This window comes from Pollachius pollachius, assembly GCF_949987615.1.
Source record: "Pollachius pollachius genome assembly, chromosome: 2".
NCBI lineage: Eukaryota > Metazoa > Chordata > Actinopteri > Gadiformes > Gadidae > Pollachius > Pollachius pollachius.
The window spans coordinates 40,878,228-40,899,808 of record NC_136935.1 but is presented as its reverse complement, the minus strand read 5'-3'; the positions used below and the strand labels follow the sequence as shown (position 1 = coordinate 40,899,808).

General features: G+C 43.8%; 2 protein-coding genes across 7 annotated transcripts in view; one reads left to right on the top strand and one right to left on the bottom strand.

The window, feature by feature from the left end:
* The window catches only part of lrba (LPS-responsive vesicle trafficking, beach and anchor containing), a 183,672-nt gene that overhangs the window by 107,673 nt on the left and 54,418 nt on the right, over window positions 1-21,581 (top strand). For all 6 annotated transcript variants that reach the window (XM_079728923.1, XM_079728920.1, XM_079728922.1 and 3 more), the window contains 4 exons: window positions 837-980; window positions 2,429-2,565; window positions 20,416-20,533; window positions 20,898-21,000. In XM_079728923.1, the coding sequence (XP_079585049.1) occupies window positions 837-980; window positions 2,429-2,565; window positions 20,416-20,533; window positions 20,898-21,000 (502 nt within the window). The remainder of the gene's footprint in view (window positions 1-836; window positions 981-2,428; window positions 2,566-20,415; window positions 20,534-20,897; window positions 21,001-21,581) is intronic.
* On the bottom strand, window positions 4,107-5,186 carry mab21l2 (mab-21-like 2; the record flags this gene model as incomplete). The annotated part of the gene is made up of 1 exon (XM_079728925.1): window positions 4,107-5,186. One exon carries the CDS (start codon window positions 5,184-5,186, stop codon window positions 4,107-4,109), a length of 1,080 nt encoding a protein of 359 aa, XP_079585051.1.

Genomic DNA, 21,581 nt, shown 5'->3' with positions numbered 1-21,581 from the left:
ACTGACAAACACACACACACAAACACACATACACAAGGAGACATAAGTAGCTAGATGGAATGCATGTGGCATATGTTTACAAAGGGGAAAGACTTGGCAGGCTTCACCTTGCACTGTACTGCACTTGTGTCTGTAGATCTAGAGCCCAGCAACACTACCACCACCACTTCTACTTCTACTACTACTATAACTACTACTACTGGGGTATACTACAGGGCTATATAAATGTTTTAGTGAGCCCTGAGAGAATAAATAGATTTACTACTGTGACTAAATACTAATATTTGAAACCTCAAGTCAAGTTCAGCTGAAATCACACACAATAGCAGCTTTCTCTCGTGTGTTTTGTTGAGCTTTGGTTGCAAATAGATGTTTTGGTTAAGTTGTTCCTGTTGGAGGGTAGACTATCAGCAAACTGTTGTAAAATGCGGGTAATTTTGAAGAGTTGAGGGGGACTTCTGAACAAGTAGCATTAGTAGGAGAAAGTAGTCTATTCAATTATGTAAAAACTCTAAACATTTACTTGGACACCTGAATAGTGCATCATCTAATGGTTTTAAGACAAGAAAATTGTTTCAGACTGGATATACTAATTATTAAACTCTTCACGTTCGGCCCTGTCACTTCCATTTTTTCCATTTTTTTTTCACAATGACTTTGATTCTTTAAGTTTCAGAAGTTCTTTGTTATTGAGTGTTTCTTTTTGTTTTGATTTCATCTGATTAAACTCCTAAAAACACATCCTTTAAAATATGCTAATTTTGCATTGTCTCTCGATTACTTGCTTTATAATTAAAATACAAATATAATAACAATTTACAATGTTTAATTTCCAGCTTCCGATGAAGATATCCTCAAAGGCAAACAGTCAATCAGAGGTCAGGGCCTGGCCAATCAAAACTCTGAGAGTGACGTATTCTCAGACGGAGACGATGAAACTCTGTCATCATTGGAAGAGAAGGACTTGGAGAATCTAACAGGTAATGTCATTATTTTAATGTTTCAACGGCCTTTGCATGTCTTACTGTAACATCGTCGCCGCTATTTTGTATTTACGAAAATAATCTGTTCATTGTATTTGTCAATTATTCCCGTCTATTAGCCTATTACAGTTTATTAGTCGTATTATCGCAAGAACACCTCTGGGTTTGTGTTTATGGGATAAGGCCTCTAAACTCAGTGAAGTTGTTTGTTTCATGTGGGCCTATGTGCCTTTGAAACCACTAATTCTTATGAAATAATAACGTCTTTATTGGTTGAAAAAGTTAGATGAAAGTGTCTGTTAGCCTGTTCCAAGAGACATGTTCGGCCGTTATGGGGCTGGTTTTAATGCACCCATTGATAATGAATTCTATGAGCCTATCCTGCTAATCCGATTACCACCACCTGAAAGATGCGATTTATTTTCCTTTGCATGACTATGATGCATAATTTAGTCTAAGAATGTCATTAGGCATAAACTATAACACAACCGGGCGAGTTTATGGGATTTAAGTTAAATCTTTTGCCAGAAAAATGGCTGTAGGCCAACACTCTTAATATGGCGCAAAACTATCCGAATCGGATGCAATTGAATGTCTTCCACACACGTCAGATAAAACGTGGGTGCTCGTATGCTATAGGCTATATGCCGAATATCTGTTATCCCATCGGCTGTGTGGGAACGGCGGGGGGTTGCCACGATCAGCCTCGTGCATGAATTGGTCATCGGCAACACACACAATGCATCGCGCAGCATTGCATGTACGCAAGAGAGCTGCAGGGAGCTGTGTGCAGGCAGCCTGCAGTTGTCGCTCCCCCGAGCCGCTCCTCATTGTCATACTGGCATGAATTAAGATGGATGAGAGATTAAACAGACCTTCTAGCAATAGCCCACCATCGCGCCCTGATTGACAGTTTGTTCTGTTTGACGGACACACCCCAAAGGATTGCTATAGGTTAGCATTTTGGGCTAAGCTACATGAATGGTTTTAAACGTTAGAGGCTGGACAGCAAATAAGACATCCGATTTATCTGTTCTATTGTTGCGGATTATTTGAAATATGTTATGAAAGTGAACGTGTTTTGGTCCGGTGAAGCAGAAAACATGGCCTATGAATTATAGCCTTCATGTTTTGATTGTGTTGCAATATGCGTTGGATCAATCAATGCAGGCCGTTTTTCAAATAAATCGCCTGACCCTATTTCAGTTAGGCTGTTTGTTATTAATTTAGCGTTAATTCAGTTTAAAGAATAAAGCTTTCATTGGCAGTTCCTTATTTGAGAGTCAATGTGTCCATTTTCGTTTACACTTGTTTTTATTTTTGATTACACTTTACGAAGTCTGAGGGCGGTGTTTGGCCCATATATTTACTAATCGACCGGGTCTTTTGTAAAAATCCGCATGAAAGTGGACGATCATAGCCCATTTCATCCGCCGCTACTGCAGGGTCCGTGAACCTGACGACCAGCGCGGAGCTCGTGGCTCCGGCCGCCGTAGTGAAGGGCACGCTGTCCATCACATCCTCGGAGGTTTACTTCGAGGTGGATGAGGACGAGCCCAGCTTCAAGGCCATCGATCCCAAGGTAAGAGCCCGCACTGACTTAACCGGCATCGATCGGTAAAAAGGATTTGCCCAAATTGTCACATCTAAATGAATCTGTAACTTGAGCGAGCGTTTATATCCCCCGATGGGCCTACTCAACCTAATGGATGAACGTTCACTGGAGCCAACCGATGGACAACATACATCGTTTTTTTTTATTATTATTATCCATAACTATCTGTTTTTTTATGTTATTCGCTTATTGGTTAGAATTCCCTTGTTTTTTTTCAACAATGGCTACATTTGCCCTTTTGATTTATGTTTACACACACACACACACACACACACACACACACACACACACACACACACACACACACACACACACACACACACACATCTCTTAGGATTTTCTCAAGGGTTAATATTTTCCTATTTTTTGGTTTGGGAAAATATAACCTTTTTGGCCATTTGTGCTATATATGCGAATTTTACAGTTTAATACTGAAAATATAAATAATTTAACGTAAAGTTACGTTTAGATAATAAATCTAATATGTAGGCCTAAAACACTAGAAAATGCGCTGAAAATATATTTGGCCTAAGACCTGAATCTTCTTGAGTTTTGTATTTGGTTTGCACTGAAAACATTTTGAACACCTTAATAAGTTAAAATAATAATATCCTGCTGGTTGTTATGTCCTCATAACTATAATAATAAAATACATTTAAAATGTGTTACCCTTTACCTTTATAATCACGACAATGTTATAAATAAATTGGAAAACGTGCCGGTTGGCTGGTTGACCTACAGGTGGTCTACTTTGTGTTTACATTCGTTGGGCCAGTTGAACCTGCAGGGCAGGCCCGAGCTGGGGAGGTTGAAAACGGGTTTATTCACGCTTTAGAGGCATGGATTTTAAAAAGTGACTATTACTCGAATTTAATTGAATTTATTTTATCCTAAGAAAAATGACGTATCAATGACTTACAAGTAAAAGAGTTGGCTCTGCAAATCCTAACAACTTTTCCGTATATTAATAGACCAATTAATTAGTGTTTAAGTTAAATTAAATGGACGTGACCTTATCAATAATAAAGTGATGTACAAAATTGTATCGACGTGGTCATAATATTTGAAGACACGTGGCCAAGTTGTAATGTTATTTACAACGTTTTATTAACATCAGTCATTTTAAATCACATAATGTAAAATGTCAGCTTGGCACACTACATTTGATCCTTTCATTTAAAGATTTTGTGCATATACTTAAATAAAAAGTTTCTTCACTTCGTGAAAACAAGTAACACAAGAAGACTAAATGTGAACACACTTAGCCTGAAAATGTACCTTGCCTCGCTGCTGCCATGAGTCTCTCCATGTTGGGAAAAGGTTTCCTCACATTGACTTCGGTCTTAACGTCTAGTGTCAGACTTTTTTTGTTTGTTCAATTTAATATTTTGCGTGTTTGTGGCCTACATGGATGTGACCACCAGTTCACCTTTTTGTCCTCTCTCTTCTCGCGGTATCCCACAAACGTCTCTGCGGGACATAAAAAAAAAGTCGATTGATCTATACATTTATAATTTGTCCAAACTTTTCGCGTTGGTGAGAATCTCTCTCGCCAGTCTCCACGTCTGCTTGGCCGCCGCCTCCAGGGCGGAGTGGGGCTTCCCCTGAAACAAGTCCAAATTCGGCAGGAAATAATGGGGGCATCTACGGCACTGTAAACAGGAGATCAGCTGCAGCAGGATCCCGTTAAGTCGGTCCCCGAGACAGGACTCGTCCCAGTCGGTCTCCCTCGGGTGCTTCTCGCACTCGTACAGAAGCAGGGTCTTCATGTGGTAGTTGTTGAGCGGCTGACCCGGCAGCTCCAGGTGACGGTCGCGCAGGGTCTTGAGCACCGAGAGACACTTCTTCCTGCAGCCCGCCATCAGCAGCCTGTTCTCCGCCTCGCTGAACTGCAGCACCCAGGCGTCGCTCTCGGCCGAGCTCTGTTTCCCGGTCAGCGAGTAGCACTCTTTGGAAAGTAGGTTGAAGCCCTCGGCTTTCACCTCGGCTACTCTGTTGGGCCCCGGCCAGGGGATGTGCGGCATGGGCCACTGCGCCGCGCTCCGGGGCCAGATCCCGGTGCACTTGAACGCGGGGGTGATCTGAACCACGTACCTTTCTCTGATGCGCAGTTTCACCTCACTGGTGTCCGCCACCATCTTCACCACGTCGCGGTAGCTGCATTTGTCCACCGCTTGCGCCACAAGAGTCTGAAAACGCGAGCGGATCTTCCGCGCGGAGAGGTAGCCTGAGGCGGTGATGAACTCGACCCATAGGGACATGCTCCTCTTGCGGCCGTCGCTCAGCTTCAGCACCGCGCAGCCGGGCAGGGAGCCGTCGTCAACGAAGTTGAACACCCCCATTTGGTTGAGGTAGAGCACCACCTCGAACTCGTTGGGCGCGATGACCTCCATCCCCTCGTAGCGCGCCTCGATCTCGCTCAGGGAGCTGATGAAGCGCGGCTCCTGCACTTCCACCTCCTTCAGGACATCTGAAACCACTTTGCAGACCTCTCGGATGGTCTTCGCAATGGCCGCTTTGCGCGTTTGACATCTCTCGTTGTAGTACTTGTTAAGCTGGTAAACCAGCTTCGCCTGCGTCGCGATCATGTTCGGGCAGATGTCCGGGCTGTACACCGGAGAGTCGCAGTAGGTTGACGGATCCAATGCTTACCGGTAAAGCCAGATGGCAAACGCTTCCAGTGCAGTAAAAAAAAAATGTGTATGATAAAAGTTTTTTTTCCGCGTGTTACAGCGGATGGACGTCAGTGCAAGGAGGGAGGAAGCGGATAGGGATGCAACGTAATGGCTATCAATTTTTTGTCCGAAACTATGCGCTTCCAAATATATCAGAGTATAGGCTGAAGCCCCCCGTGTTCTGGATCACACACGCCGTCCGTATACCAGCATGTTCCTCTTATCGGGATGCGCACAACTATAGTTATTCTCTCTCCTTTCGGGTCCAGTCTTTTCTTCCACACACTCAGCTGTGTGTGCAGGACTTGTGTAGTTTATGAATGGTCCATGAGCAAGAGTGAAAGGGGCCGGCTCCCTCTCCTGCAATCACAGCCGGAGCTGTCAGTGCGCGCAGCCAATCGGAGCGGGCGCCGGCAGCAGTCCTCGGACGGGAGGAAGAGTTTAGCCCACCAGACTCTGGTGGCGCGGAGCTGGCCGGTGCTCCCAGGTCGATAGGAGATCGCTTTGTTGATGCTTTTTAACCAAATTCTTCTTCTTCTTCTTCTGATTGGCAACACCCTGTTTTGACGCTTGCGGTATTTTATGTATCAGACAATTTTCCAGGTTATTTTTGCTTGCCCGTTTGTCAGGTGCGTAAAGGCGGAGAAGGGATTTAAGACGCGACCGCGCACTATAGGTTACTGGCTGGTGAGGGCCAGGTCATGTTTTATATATTGATGTATCTATCTCTTTTTTTAGAGGTAGATTTTGTTTTGCCATTTCGTGGTTCACGGTGTTGTACTTATTTAGTCGTATTTCAGTTTTTCCTACAGTTTTTTTTATATCGTTCTCTATCTTATTTATTTCAATGCTTGTTTTCCAATTCTATTAAACTGATTTGGTGCTATTTTGCCCTTTTGATATTTGGTTCTCCTTTATGAACGCTTTACGGCCAGTTGTTAAATATCCCTCTCAGATATCAATGGGTGTCCAGGCTTTGGTCTCAATGCGTCTTCAATCCATGACAGGAGCGGGTCGTTTGTGTAACAAGTGGGAACGGAAGCCTTTCTGTTTGTATGAACAAAAGGAACAATTAAGATAATATTCATGCTGTTTTTTTTTATAATATTTTGTGCAATTATAGCCTGGTGGCCTAATAAGAGGTGCTGATTGACTCTAACCAGCTCATCCACTATATTGGATAACTTTCAATTGGTCGTCATTGCACCTGCTGTTTACGCTCTGGAAAAATCCCAACACGTCCTTGGATTTAGTGAGATATTGTAAAGTAATTTGTTAAGATGATGCTTATTTATATGGGTCATATTTGAGCAAATTCAGAATTCATATTTGGAAATGAAATTATTCAAATCGTCCGTTTACGCACGTCAATAGCCAATACCCCGCTTAACAGGAGAGCACCGTGTCGATGCTGAGTAATTGAGGTCCTGGGGGGGACGAGGCGGGGATGAGTGGTGGGAGGGGGGAGATGTTCTGACTTTGTAATTGGAGTCCCCTTATCACCCCGGACTTCATGTCTGATGCCTTTAAAAGCCGTCACTTGTTTATGAGTGAGAGGAGGCGTTTCGCAGATTGGGATCAGTTGAGGAACGATGACGTTTTCAGCCAATGTTGAAAAATAAACGCGTAGATAAACACTGTCTTCCTATTGACTGATCATGCATGCGTTTGCTTGGTGCTTGACTTAATGATGCAATAATCATTCGGAATTTTGTTTCGGCATACGGATGTGTTTTGCGTCTTTGTCGCTGCAGACAGTCGGGTTCAACATGTAGGCCATAGGCCTTTTAGCGGGTTACACAGCCGAGCAGGGACGCTCCGCTTTATTGAATCAATTAGAGAAGAGGACTGATTTAATTCATATTTAGTCCAAGTATCGTGAATTTTAATCTTAATCTCGTTAAACAGATTAAATATACTGGGCAGAAGGGATTATCATATGCGTCATGCAAAATACCTACAATAATAATTAAGCGCTTTGGTTTTACATTGTATTGTGTTTTAGATTTTTGTGATCGTGGAATTTAAATTAAATTGCAGAAATTGTATTAATTACTTTTGTATTTGAATATTAATTAAATTGACAATTTAGGCTATTAGTTTAATATCGTTAAATAGCTTAGATTTGTAATGCTTTATACAAGTTATTAAATAATTACTAACAAAACTTATATTAAAAAGAAAATCACAATTGTTTTGTTCCTCATAAATAAAAAGAAAGTGAAAAGCATATTATTATTATATTGAGCTAATATATAATTGTGATTTAAATGAATTATATATGCATGACCTATCATTATCTTTTAAAAGTTAGTTGCTATTTGAGTTTTGCTCTCCAGTTACTAACATTTGATGGGAATTAACAGCAAACTTCTATATTTATTCTGAGAGATATTGTGGGATTCACTTTATTATGTGACCAGTCACTATTTCTCCCCACCATTGTACAAATTGAGCAGGCTGCCCCGAATGGAAGCATGCTGCACCCGCTCGATGGATGTTTTTGAGGGTTTGCATGTCGTTAGCAGAGGGTCAAGTGTTACCTTTGGTGTACCACCACGTCTTCAGCAGACGGACATTGAAGCCCTCGAAGGAAGATTATTAACAGTGGAGAACTTTACCAAAATTCTCTAACCCGTCTTCTCATCAGGTGAATGAATAGTTATAATAGTTATTACTTAGAACAATTGTTGAGCATCTCTCTAGCTCTTTTTTACCTGACAATTGTTTAGAAGTTGAGTAGAGTATATACTGTGTATGTTAATGTGTGTGTTAGTGCGTGTGGTTGTGTGTGTGTGCGTTACATTCACAGGACGTGTGATTCCCACCCGTCTTTCTACAGTAATTCCCAGGGCCGTACAGTGCCCTAGCCGTAGAGCTGTGTGTTAGCAATGCATACCATATGAGACGTAGCATCAGTCCACCAAAGGGAAAAAAAACGACTGGCTCTTCCAGCCTCTGTGGCTATCCCAAATCTTATTTTTTCCTTCCCTCCCATTATCTCTTTGAAAAGATCCAGTATTATCTGTGGTGGGTAAATAGCTTTCCTCTGGTTTGTATTGACGGGGAGAGAAGACTAGAGACCCGGTGGAGAGCTCTTTGATGTGATGCCTGTGAGATCACACACACACACACACACACACACACACACACACACACACACACACACACACACACACACACACACACACACACACACACACACACACACACACACACACACAGTAGAATCCTGGCCAGAGTTAGGCTCCCCTCTGCTCTACTCTCTTGTTTTCAGTGTGTGTGTCCTCATGGTGTAATCTCAGCTTTTTGCCAGGTGTCTCACCATGTTGTTGTAACATATAACTTCCAGCAGTGTTGTATTATTATACTTCTATTATGGATACCACTATTGGAGAAAACACACACACTCTGTTGTTGAGTACTTGTAGCCCAATACTAGCCCCGCAATTGACACGGCGGTTCTCAACTGCCACTAAATGATTCATATAATATAATCTGTTTTATATCTGTTTGTGAATACTTTAGTTTGACGACACTGTTCCAAAACTGTGTGTGAAGTGTCTTTACATGGATTCAGGGCCTAAATGCTATAAGATGAATATTGTCTGGTGGTTTGGTATACTTGACAGTAAGTGTGTCCCTCCTGGCCGCGTGTTGTGTCTGAGTACGAGCCGTAGCTCTGGCGGCGTCTGCGTGGCAAGAGGCGTGGAGGTATTCGGGGTAGGAATCACCCCCCCATCCCCCCCCCCCCCCCCCCCCCCCCCCTTCCGACGGAGTAAATGGCATTGCCTTTTATTTTGAGCATACTAGAATAAAATCCGCTTTTCCTTTCTCCACCTTTTGTTGTGCATGAGTGAAAAACGCGGGGGTGCGTTCAGAGGCACTTGACACCGTGAGACGGTTAGAGCAAGAGTAGGGAAGGGAGGGTTTGAGTTCGGGGGCTTTCGTGGCTCCGCGTGAAGGATGGAGGAGGTGGGTGTCAGAGCTATAGGGGCTCTTAGCTGCTGTTGGTTTCTCTTCTCCTCTCGAAACACGATCGCCGCTGGGAAAGCAGCTCCACTGCCGAGCTTCAAGCAGGCACGCATGCACACTCACACACGCGCACACGCACACGCACACACACACACACTGGCCGCAGATACATGACATTTAGAGGGTTCCTGAAGCCCGGACAGACCCAGCTGCTCTCACCGTCGAAGGCCCAGAGAAAATCAGCCCAGGCTACTAATTGCTTGGCAAGGCTCCGCATCTGCTCTGCAGATCGCAGAACTGATGGTGAAGTCATGGAGCAGATGTGTGTGTGTGTCCGCCTGCCTGCCTGCCCGCCTGACTGTTTACGCTCTTAATGTCTGCCTGTGTGTGTGTGACTTTGGGTGTGTCTGCGTGGGCTTGAGTATGTCTTCCTGTGTGTGTATGTGTGTGCACGCGTGTGTTTGACAGTCGAGTCCCTATGTTTACACACAACCCATTGATAATCCATGTAGAGTTATTGTTGCGTAATGTGCTCCGAGAGACACATGGTAGCCCATAAATAAGGAAGTGAAATGTTTTGAGCCCCCTCCCCGATTGGTTAGATGGAATGAAAGCACAAATCTATTGGAAGGTTTTTTCTTTCTTTCTCAAGGAGCCTGCTAGCTGCCGTTATATATAGGGACTTTTTTAATGATGATGATGTGTGATCAATATCATATGCAATGTGATATGTACTGCACTACAGCTCATGGTGGATCACCTTTTAAGGCTACTTGCTGCCCCTTTTTTAAGTAAGCTATTTAAGTACAATGTCTTTCAAAGATAGAATGATTGATGCATTGAGAATTGAGTGATTAATTGTACCTCACAGTATTTATTTGAAGGCCAAACATTTTCTAATTGTTCATTATACCTTCACTACACTTAAACATCTATTTATATTGTTTGTAGCATTCTACAACCAGACACAGACATGACGTACGCACTCAAACACATGCACCGACATGTCTATGTCGATGTTTTCTTAGTTCATCAACAAATCCAAAAGATATATGCTGCTGGCAGATCTGCTCCCAAACATTGCTGTGACAGAGCTGGGCTCCCACACCTCGCACCTTCCACTCTCTGCCCTGATGAAGCTCCTGTTGAGAAGGCTGTCGGACACTCTAATTGGTGTGCTGGTTGCATGTGACCAGGAGCAGACTGAATGGATGGGCATTTAGTCAGGAGAATGCTAAAAGAAAACAAACAAATCATTGTTATCTAGTGACCGGTTCCATATTGTAAGGCTGTCCCCAAAGTGTCCGACTACTGTGCCCACGCCCCCCTCCGCATCTCCACTCCTCGGCTGCACCAGCGTTACTTGGTCGCCAGGGACGACCTTCGGCTGCAGCTGCCAATCAGAAAGGGGCCTCTGACAGGGCGGGGGGGGGGGGGGGGGGGGGGGGGGGGAGTTATATTGATTTTCCAGTTAGGACCTAAGTAGTGTGTGCTATAGGACTAACAGACAGCCGGAGCAGGTATGTCATTATCAATGAGCCCAGGAAAACGGATCCCTTCACTCGCACTCATTCATATCTCCCCCCCCCCCCCCTCCCCCCTCATCCACCACCTCTACTTCCACCACCTTTCCTCCCCCACCTTTCCTCCCCCACCACCTCCATCTTTCCTCCTCGCCATTCCTCCATCCTCTCCCTCCACTTGCATCGAATGAATTTTGGACGGAGGATCGATAAATCGCTGGAGCATAGGATGCGGGTATGGGCTGAGGGATGGGCTTGGGTGACCTTCTTTCTCTCTCTCTCTTTCTCTTTCTCTCTCTCTCTCGTTCTCATTCTCACTCGCTCTCTCTCGCTCTCTCTCACTGCGTCTGTCTCGCTCTCTCTTTCTCTCTCTCTCACTGCGTCTGTCTCTCTCTCTTTCTCTCTCTCTCTGCGTCTGTCTCTCCCTCTCTGTCTCTCTCGCTCTTTCTGTGTGTGTGTGTGTGTGTGTGTGTGTGTGTGTGTGTGTGTGTGTGTGTGTGTGTGTGTGTGTGTGTGTGTGTGTGTGTGTGTGTGTGTGTGTGTGTGTGTGCTCCCCCATCTCCAGTAATTGTAGCACCTGGAAGACATTAAACATTTCCCTACCCGAGTCGGACTCATTATCTCCCAAACCACCATGTGCTGCTTTTGGCTTCTTCCATCCACTCCTCCCCCAATCCCCCCAAACTTTCTCCCCTGTCCCCGAAGCTCATGCTCTGCTCTCTGGGTTAATCTCAGTCCTCCGCCGGTCCCCTGGGGCATTGTTTGACTTATCCTCTCATCAGGAACCCCCCCCAATTATTACCATGCTGCTCTCAGTATGCCTCAGTGCTAACGTCAAGTCACTGTCTGGGGCTGTAGGAGAGCTAGCGAACAATGCTAACTCGCATCCAAACAATCCGGGGGGTGGTTGAGATCCAATTAGGATTATAACAGCAAGTAAATATTGTCGGCACCCTGAAGTGTTGTTCTACTGCTGTTTGAAAGCAGTGTTAGGAGTTGTCATGTTGACTTTGTTTTGTTGTGGGGCTATCCTTCTGTTGCACACATGGATGTTGTTCTGTGTTTTTTACCACCCTTTGAAACTGTTTTAAGGCAACAATAATTTGTTATAAATCTGTACTTTAATTGAATCAAATTAAGTTGAACATAAAAGGCACATTTACTAATGTCAAGCGGAAAATTATGAGTGGAGTTAAATTCTATAATTAAATAATAATGTATACATTTGTTTATTTTATTTTTGTAGGAAATTTTATTACAGACTAACCTCTCCACTTTTTTTATTTAAATTTACAGATTATATAACTTAATTCATAATAATTATATTCATAATAATAAATGTAGAGTAAATGTATTTAACAATGTATCCATTTGTTTCACCAAAAAATCGAATATGCCCAGTATCGTCTATTATTAGTGAAGCGATAAATGGGTGTTATCTGAGCAATGAGCCACAAACCAGTATCAAATCAGGGCCAAGCACAGAGGAAGATGACTGCCAGCAGGTCAACACAGTGAAACCACCACACATACTGTCAACCCACTAATGATGACTAATGTCTCTCCAGCCACACACACATCAACACACACAAACAAAAACACATCCCTAACCCTAACACAAGCTTGTCCCCCCCCCTCACCGATGACCTGACTTTGGACCTCAATACAACCAGCAGCAACAATCCACCGCCAACCCACCAGACCTTCCTCACACTTAACCAAACACCTTCAGACAAAAGACGGTGTCCAGCCTCCCCCCCTGCCATCTCCCTGCCTGCACCTGAGCCTGGCCTGCCCCCCTCCCCCTCCCCTCCCTTCCATCATGCTCCATCTTTGGGCTTGACTGAGGCCACGGTGCCTCCCCTCCCACCATCTGATTGATCCCCTCTCTCCATCATGTATTCCATTCGTCGGCCCCTGACACGCGTGTCAAAGACAACACGCCAGCCTGATGGATAGGGCTGTTTATGGATGCCAGTCTGCCTGGCTGGCTACTGATATTACACCCTGCACCTGTGTACCTGCTGTTCCAAGCCGTCCCCCTTTGTTATTCAAGGCGAGGTCAGGAGACGCAGGCTGCAGATTGAAAAATCGATGTGCGCAGGGGGCAAGCCTGGCAGATTGGGGATCGGAATTGTAAATGTGGTACTTCATTTTGCAGGCCTTTTTTTGGAAGCTTTGCTGCGTTCGTGGTTGAGGGAAAGAAATAATAATACGTTTCCTATTTATTATTAATGTTTAAGCAATTTGAGTCTTATTACAGAAAAACAAAGAGGTTCATTTAAATGTGAAAATGCTCCTTATCCAATGAATCAACGCAACACTACCCCAAAAGTGTTTTCAAGATGAGAATGTCCCCAGGTTTATTAAAAGACAACCAACAAAAGCGTTTCACATTTGTTGTTTACTCGTTTAAAGCAGCCCTGATCTGACCAAGGTTGTTTTTCCGCCACTGCAGAGCCATCTCCTCTGTGGAGGAGGCTGAGGGCTGAATGTCACACTCTAGGGTTCTCTGCTGCTATTACAGTTAATGACCCTTCCTGTCTGCTGCAAACGCAACATCCCCCAGAGGCACACTACAGTAAACTCACCCAGCCGAGACCCCTTTATTCTTTTATTTTCACACTCCACTTGAGATGGACGCAAACAAAGCCACAACCCGATCTATAAACAGGGCCGGTGGAGGGATGTGTTCTGTAGACTGGAATTAAAAGGTGATTTGTTGTTTAATTTTCCACTTGCAGTTCTTCATTCGGTATATTATGCCCAGTTCAACGGTGCCCGAAAAGGTATACCCTTTCAGATAATTACTACGTTTATTGCACCATGTAATATGTGGCATCATCCAAGTCAAATTAGTGCCACACCACTTCTCTGCAATGAATTTCTGCCGGTCGTTCAGCAACAGCCTGATCACCTTCATACTCAACACAAAGTGCCCATAGTTTCATTCAGTGAAAAGGCTTTCAACGCTCTCCTCTTTCCCTCTTCTCCCTCCTCCAGGCAACCTACCCCTAGATTCACCCAAGAGGGGTATCCCCCCCCACACACATACACCCCTATTTAAGACAGCAACAATAGCTGGATTAGAAAAGAATTTACCCCAATGACGCTCTGCGGCCGATCCGAAAAAATGGCCATCCAGCCGGGCTAAAAAGGGCGAGGAGAATGCGATAAGCGGTGGTCAGGGATCTAAACCTGTCTGATGTGTGTTAGCCATGGCAGCTTATAGGGAGATGGGCGAAGACAATGCACACTAAGTCCTCCAACCAGTCCTTCATGGCTTCAGAGTAGAGTCGAAGCCCAGGGCTGTCTAGCTGATTTTACCCAATTCTGCTGAAAAGTATACAACCTTTTGCTCCCCTGCCTTGCTTCTCTTTCTCTATGTGCAAGTGTTTGTTGAGGTGGAGCTTGACACATCCTTGGATGTGGTGTTGCTATTCCTTGACTGATACTGCAACAGGTGCTCAGTCTTTTTGCGGTTTACCAATAACCCAATGTCTGAAATCCTAGTATACAATTACAATGATATTTTTAAGAGTGATTTAGGTAAACTCTTTTTATCTTACTATGTTTTCCAGTTTTGATAAAACCTGTATAAATACAATACTTTGACAGGCCATATTTGAAAGTATAATTTATTATCAAACCATTATTTACGTTTTAAAACCAGCAATTAACCGTTTTGGGATCCTATGTAACAGAAAGAGCTTCACCTCTACTCGCAGATGCCTTCTGCCTTTCTATCTGGTCATACCCATAACCTGAAGCCACCAACTCTGCCCTCTGTGGCCCCTAAAATTAAAGTTTCCAGGGGGGGATTTGTGGTTGCTCTTTCGTGGAGATTAAAAAAAAATGTGGCAAGAGAATATCCTCTGGAAACTGGAATTTAATCTCAAACAAATTTAATAAAAATCAAACCCATGGTTAAGGAGATGCTGAGCGTATTTATACATTGAACTGTTAACATAAGTGGATACCCTTACACTATTTTGTTTAGCTTTTCTTGTATATAATCCTATAATCCTCCCATTAGCATTTCCCACTGCACATTCGGTATGCTACATGCTCTGTTACTCCTGAGCTGCTTCAGTTAAAGGTGCTAAAAAAAAGGCCTTCACTTCTCCTCCAATTAACCCTAAGACCACAGCCCCGGTATCTTCCAAAATCCACACAAGGCCTTTTTATGCTTCAAGAAGGCTAAGCACTCAAGCAAAAGAAGAGAAGAAGGCTAAACTGTTAACAAACAGTGGAGAGGGGGACCCAGAGTTTAATCCTCATTAGGCTGCATTCAAACTAAATGCTCCAAAAGGCCCTTTCAGAAGACACTGTCTTCAAAGAGGGGCAAAGTCCAACTTGGCAACCCCTTTCTCTGGAGCGAAAGCTTTTCAAGTCTTGAGTCTTGAAAACCTGAGTGTCTGCTGTACAAGCTTGCCATGTTTATTTTCCTTTAAGTCTCTCACACCCCAGTGGGTTCTTGGCTCTGTTTATTTATTTTAGTGCTTGTAAGTTAGTTTTACATCCCTTGTGGAAGATGAACTAGGTATTATGTGTATCCAGTGATTAACACTGTGAATTTGTTATAGTGGTATTTAAAAAAATTGCGCATTTTCAGTTTGACACAAATCCTTCTTTGGTTTCATATGTTGAAGTCATTCTGATGAATTTGGAATTATCAGTCGTTTCTTCTATGGAACCGATACGTGGGTAATAGGACTTCAAATAATACATAATTACTGTTTACACATCAAACCACTACACTTCATTATCTAAGCCTTAATCCTGTAGAAGCACACACTACACTTTCTTAACCTCTTTAATGGTGCATTATTATCTCATGGTCTAGCAAGCACATACAATAAGGATTAGTAAGTAAAGTAAATAGAGCTTTATTTACATAGCCCTTTTTAAAAAACACAGTTACAAAGAGCTTCACGTACAAGTACATAAAACATCAATAAAGTTATAATATATTGTAAAACACGGCAGTGATTTGGAGTGATGGTGACGTGGGTAGTTGAGACCAACACACTGGACTAGACTCCGCTGCTAGAGAAGGAACAAAGGGTCATGTGGTCATACCAGCTTTTATGATTTCAACTTCTAATGACGGGAGAGCATTCTTCTACCAAATCCGGTACGCCAATTATCTGATATTTTTTTTCTTTTTTGGGATTCTCACAAAAAATTCTCACCGGCTAGCATATGTCAGCACATATATTTTCTCCTTTCCTTTACGTATTGTTTATCTATATTTAAAATCCAGCGCGTATCATTCAAAACTCTGAAACCAAATCTGCCCTAATTGGCTCCAGAGGGCTGGAGGGATGGCGGAGAGAGGGCCAGGGTGGGGGCTTAGTGTGTCACTGTTGACATGAGTTCTGATTGGTCCAGTGGCACAAGCAGGCCCACAAACCTCTCGTTACTGCTAACTGGCCTGGTTCCTGCTCGTTAGTCCGATGAACTCATTTACTGATGGGGGGTGACAAGGGCAGGCTTGACGGAGTGGAACCCAGGATGGAGGTTTCCAGGAGGGGGGGAACAGTGAGGGCAGTGGGGGGGGGGGGGTCTGGAAGAGGGGAATAGGGGTTATAAGCTGTGACATATGCATGTGTATATGGCGGACCCCGGATGAGGTGATCAAACAAGACATTGCGTGCCAGTTATTATTATAATTAAAAGTGAGATATGGTTTGCTTTCCTCTGTTGCTGCGGGGGAACATTGGAAGATGAGAACCTTGTAGAAACCACTTTATTCCTACTCCAATGAAGAAGAGCCGTTAAAACCATGGCCATTGGCTGCTCTATGGTGCCATATGGGTACTTTATGAGTTTGTGGTTTATGCATACTGCTAGATTTTCCTTCTATAAAGGTATGGTGAAAGCTAATAATCCTATATATTTTTATTTTATTTCCTATAAATACTACCTTAGGGTATTACAGGGTCTTGTGAGAAGAGATCATGGATATAATATATAAGTTGATGTGCAAAAGACTTGGGGGTGGGGGAGTTGGGATGCATGGAGGGTCGGAGGGTGGGCCTGTATTATGTTTGACTATTGGGACTCACAAAGCAGAAAAGCAATTCCGCACGCTGATAAGTCTACAGGTTTTTTTTCCCCTCTCTCCCAGCTATGAATTCTATCAAGTTCTCCCAATGCAGCGTCTCCCTCATCTCTGTGTTGATGTTGATGGATCACCACTCTTCCTCCCGCTCATTAATTTCATCACCTTATCTCCCACACCACTTCATTTGACCAAAAAAGGTAATAATAAATCCCTCATCCATTATCCCTTAACTGGGGCGGCCATGCGGAAATGCTTAATAACAGGCAACAAATTGAACTTCAATCACTGCGTTTTCCCGTCACAAGATGTAGAAGGGGAATTAAAGCGCATTGGCGGCATTGTGTGTTTGGACTTGAGGCTATGCATACTGCGTTGATGAGGTTTTTGAATAGGAATAAAATGGCAACATGGAAATGTGACGTCTCTGCATTGCATACTTTTCTTTTGTACACATATATATTCCATATTTTATATTTGAAATATGAACATAAAGTATTTCATGTTGTTGGTATAAAACCCAACATTTTCTGTTCCTTTCAGACCGAGAGCGGTCTTATCAGCCCAGAGACACACACGCCTGGTGCTCCCAACAGGGGTGTGTGTTGAGAGACCCATTTATCTTGAACTGTGCTCCTGATAGGTGTTCTGTCCCCCCTGCAACTCTTCCCTTCATTTAGGGCACTTTCAATTAAATTTCACTTAATTGTGTCAACACGTCCTTGCCAGCACTCGACACCACCAGTGTTTCCAAAGAGGCCAATGTTCTCGGTTGGTAAGGGTGTGTGTGGTGTATTGGCAAAGAGTGTGTCTGTGTGTGTGTGCGTGTGCGTCTACTCAGCGTAGCCAAAGCCAGTGGGCCCCCTCTTTATGTGTCCCTCTTCATTCTGCCATGGTTTGGAGGTCTGACAGAGACAAACGACGGTGCTTCAGAAATGAACAGCAGCTCGGCACACAAACAGGTTAAGAGATAGGAGGGTGGTGGAAGTGGTGGGGGGGGGGGGTCTGGGAGAGGCATACACACAGAGACGGAGTGTTGTAATCAAGGCTCGTTTCTGTGTTTTTTTGTCACATTTCCTCCACTCGGAAAAACAATTACAGCCATATTGAGATAATAACGAGGGGGGCAGATGGCCTCCTGCTACATCCACAACTTTGTGCCGTTTTCCAGTCCCTACTGTACGGGGCTACTTTTACATGATGTTACTGCTTATTATACGGTTTGTTCAGATGTGGAACGAATGGCTGCAGCGCTAACTTGTGTGAAGCATGTGACATGTTTTCCTTGTACTTTACCTGCATTGGATTATTGGGTCATTTAGCTTTTCCGTCCTCCATCACAAGAATGGAAGTCACCCTATGAGAATGAAGTGAATTGACAAGGAGTTTTGTGAACCGGTGCTGGGTGATATATGTACGGGCCAAACCTAAACTGAGTGAAATCTACATTAGCCGTGTGTCATAAACATCCAACTAGATCTAGGTCTCCTACTTGCGATTGCAGGTTATCTCTTATTACTAAGATCATAGCCCAGGGGGGAAGGCGATTGTGACCCTGTGTTTAGTGAGAGCAGAGGATGATCGGCTGTCTCCTACGTCAACACCGGCCCATCACACCCCACTGGAGAGCTCTCTGCTGTGGACAGGCAGGACACACTGATCTCCAGCCCGCTTGTTAATGATGAAGATGGTACAGTGTGAAGTCTCATAGGAATAAAGGTAGAAAAAGTAGTAGTGGTGCGTTGTTGAAAGGATATGCAGTGTATCTATATATGAGCCAAAAATGCCAACTGAAAATGCATTTTCTCTATATTCATTCTTGTGCCTTTTGCAATAAAATCATTCAATTTAAAAACAGATTTTTAAAGGTCAGGCTGTATCAGTTCAGGCAGTCAATTTAAATAATAATGCATTGCTGATGTTGAATGCCAACATCCTACTTTCCACCTATTCAATATATTTATATTTCCTTGCAGCTGTAGCGGTGTTTCCTCGGTTTCCTACCCAGAAATCGATCTCGTCAATTCCCATTCAACTGTTTTCTTTTTTTCTCAGCCTAATTAAATTAGACATATTGGAGCTCACCATGTGGTCCGGCATTTGCTGCGATTACAACATCGATTGTTTTGCCCAAATGTAATCACTTCTTTCAGAGATTCTCCTATTTTTCACCTTCAAGGTTTATTATTTTTCTAGATGGGAGCAAAACCTGCATCACCTGCTGTTGTGGGAATCTTATGACAGCGTTACTATGGCTACGGGCCGACGGTGTAGGTTGCTACGGTCGTCCTGGGTCTCTGTAAAGAGAGCAAAAGCAGTGGGCATGTGGACAGCCACCCCAGCCACTATCTCCAAGACACTAATCCACCTTTAATTGAACTCGGGAGACTTTGAAGTGAATCTGCGATGCAGGCAGGTCTTATTCCTCTGAGGGAGAGAGAGAGAGGGAGAGGGAGGGGGAGAGAGAGAGAGAGAGAGAGAGAGGGGGGGGGGGGGGGAGAGAGAGCGCTGTGGTTAAAGGCCTCAGCTGGTCTTGTCTACCCTCAGCTTCTCTTAATGAGCTGCTTACAGCTCACATAAGGCCTAGCTAGGTGGCTCACATTTTAATATTAATATTTTTCATTAATACCCCGATCTGATCCCCCCCCAATCCGTGTCTTGACAATTTAAAGTGACCACACACACACACACACACACACACACACACACACACACACACACACACACACACACACACACACACACACACTATTTCCCACAATGCTCTTCTGTCATTGGCTCTAATGGAACAAAAAGGACGGGGTGAAACAAAAGCCCAGTCAACAAAGCAATACTAAGTGGGTTAGTGCTAAGGCTAACTGCTGGATTAGGTGCAGTATAAATCACAAGGGCAGCCAAGCTACCTCCGTCCGGCAGCTATGGCAGCCATCACAATAAGTTCCTCTCACAGTTGCTTTGACAATTTCCACAGGGACGTATCATCAAAGCTTTACTATTGCTTCGAAAAACGTGTGGTAGCTAGCTTAACACTGTTTATCACGGTTAACATCTATTGTACTTGCCTCCAGTGAATTGATATGGCTGGAAATCAAATGCATTATTTAGATATACTATAAAAAACCAAGCTCATAAAAAACGTAGAAATCACCTAATAAGGCTTCCAGGGATTGATATCAAGATACTTGGATACCTTTTTCATAATTAAACAGTCTTTTTTTTTCATTTCAGTTGTGGATTTCCATTTAAAGTGTCCTGAAATTCCCTGTCCTTCCGGGATATCCTCTGCGCTGTGCGATAGCGATTAGCTTTTAGTGAACCAAACGTTTTCCATCACTCCCCTGCCCTGGCCGTAAAGAGGCCTCATTCTCTTGTTAAAGGGATGTTTTTTTCATGGAGCCGGATCAATACAAGACATTAATCGTGCTGCTTGCGATGACACATCAGCCGAGTGTGATAAATGGAGTAACGAGGCCCTCTGCTATTCCTCTCCATCTCTTCCTACTTTCCCCCTCTGTCATGCGTTAGGCTTCTCCCTTGTTGTGGTTTGCCATTGCTTATTCAACGCTTTGCCTCTTAGATCTTGGCGTACACAGAGGGCCTCCACGGGAAATGGCTGTTCACGGAGATCCGCGCTGTCTTCTCCAGGCGCTACCTGCTGCAGAACACCGCCCTGGAAGTCTTCATGGCCAACAGAAGTAACTCACTGTTCTCTGATTTATATTCAGTATCTGTTCACTCATGTCCAATGATTATTGAGCTATGTGAGGAGGCTAATGCTAATCATGGCTAATGTTAATTAAACAGCTGGAGGGAATATCGTTTGTAGCTTTGTCTTTTATACGAATGCAAGACTACTCTGTTAAATTCAACGATTCAATTATATTTACTGTTTCATTCGTGAATAATGGATTAAGATGGCTGATTTTAATAGTAGCTAATGCTTATGATACCACTGTTGGAAACATAGATCTTGACAAGATGTTTTGTGCGTGTCTTCCTTTCTCTGTCTCTTTCTCTTTCTCTCTCTCTTTCCTTCTCTCTCTCGTTCTCTCCCTCCAGCGGCAGTCATGTTCAACCTACCCGACGCCTCCATTGTGAAGAAGGTGGTCCACTGTCTGCCTCGTGTCGGGGTGGGCACGAACTTTGGCCTTCCTCAGACCAGGTACCATCATCATCACACCTACACAGAAACATCAAATGCTAACAATGTACTAACATGAAGCATTACTGTATAACCCTCAGCCACTACCTTCATGAAAACTCTCTTCCTGTCTTGATTTTTTAACAGTGACATATATAGGGGGTATATATATATATATATATATATATATATATAGATATACACACACACACCAAATGCCTTGTTGTCTCACACATGGCCCCTAAAACACATCCAGCTGAGGGAAAATACACACGCTTTGTCAGTGGACTCCAACTAAGATGAAACACAGGAAGTGACTCATGAAGAGAACAGGGCCTTGACACATTTACACCTCCGTTTCCCACACAATTGATCATGTTTCTCTCTCTCTCTCTTTCTCTTTCTCCTGCTTTCTCATCGCTCATTCTACCTCTGGGCCTCTCCATCCCTCCATCTCTCTCTCTCCATCCGCACCTCCATCTGCACAAACAAACAGGGTGCGGAGAGCAGGAACCTTCACTCTCACCCTGTTCGCCCTAATTGGCTTCACACACAAACACACGGCCCACTACTTCATTTATTTACCCCCCCTCCTGCTGCCG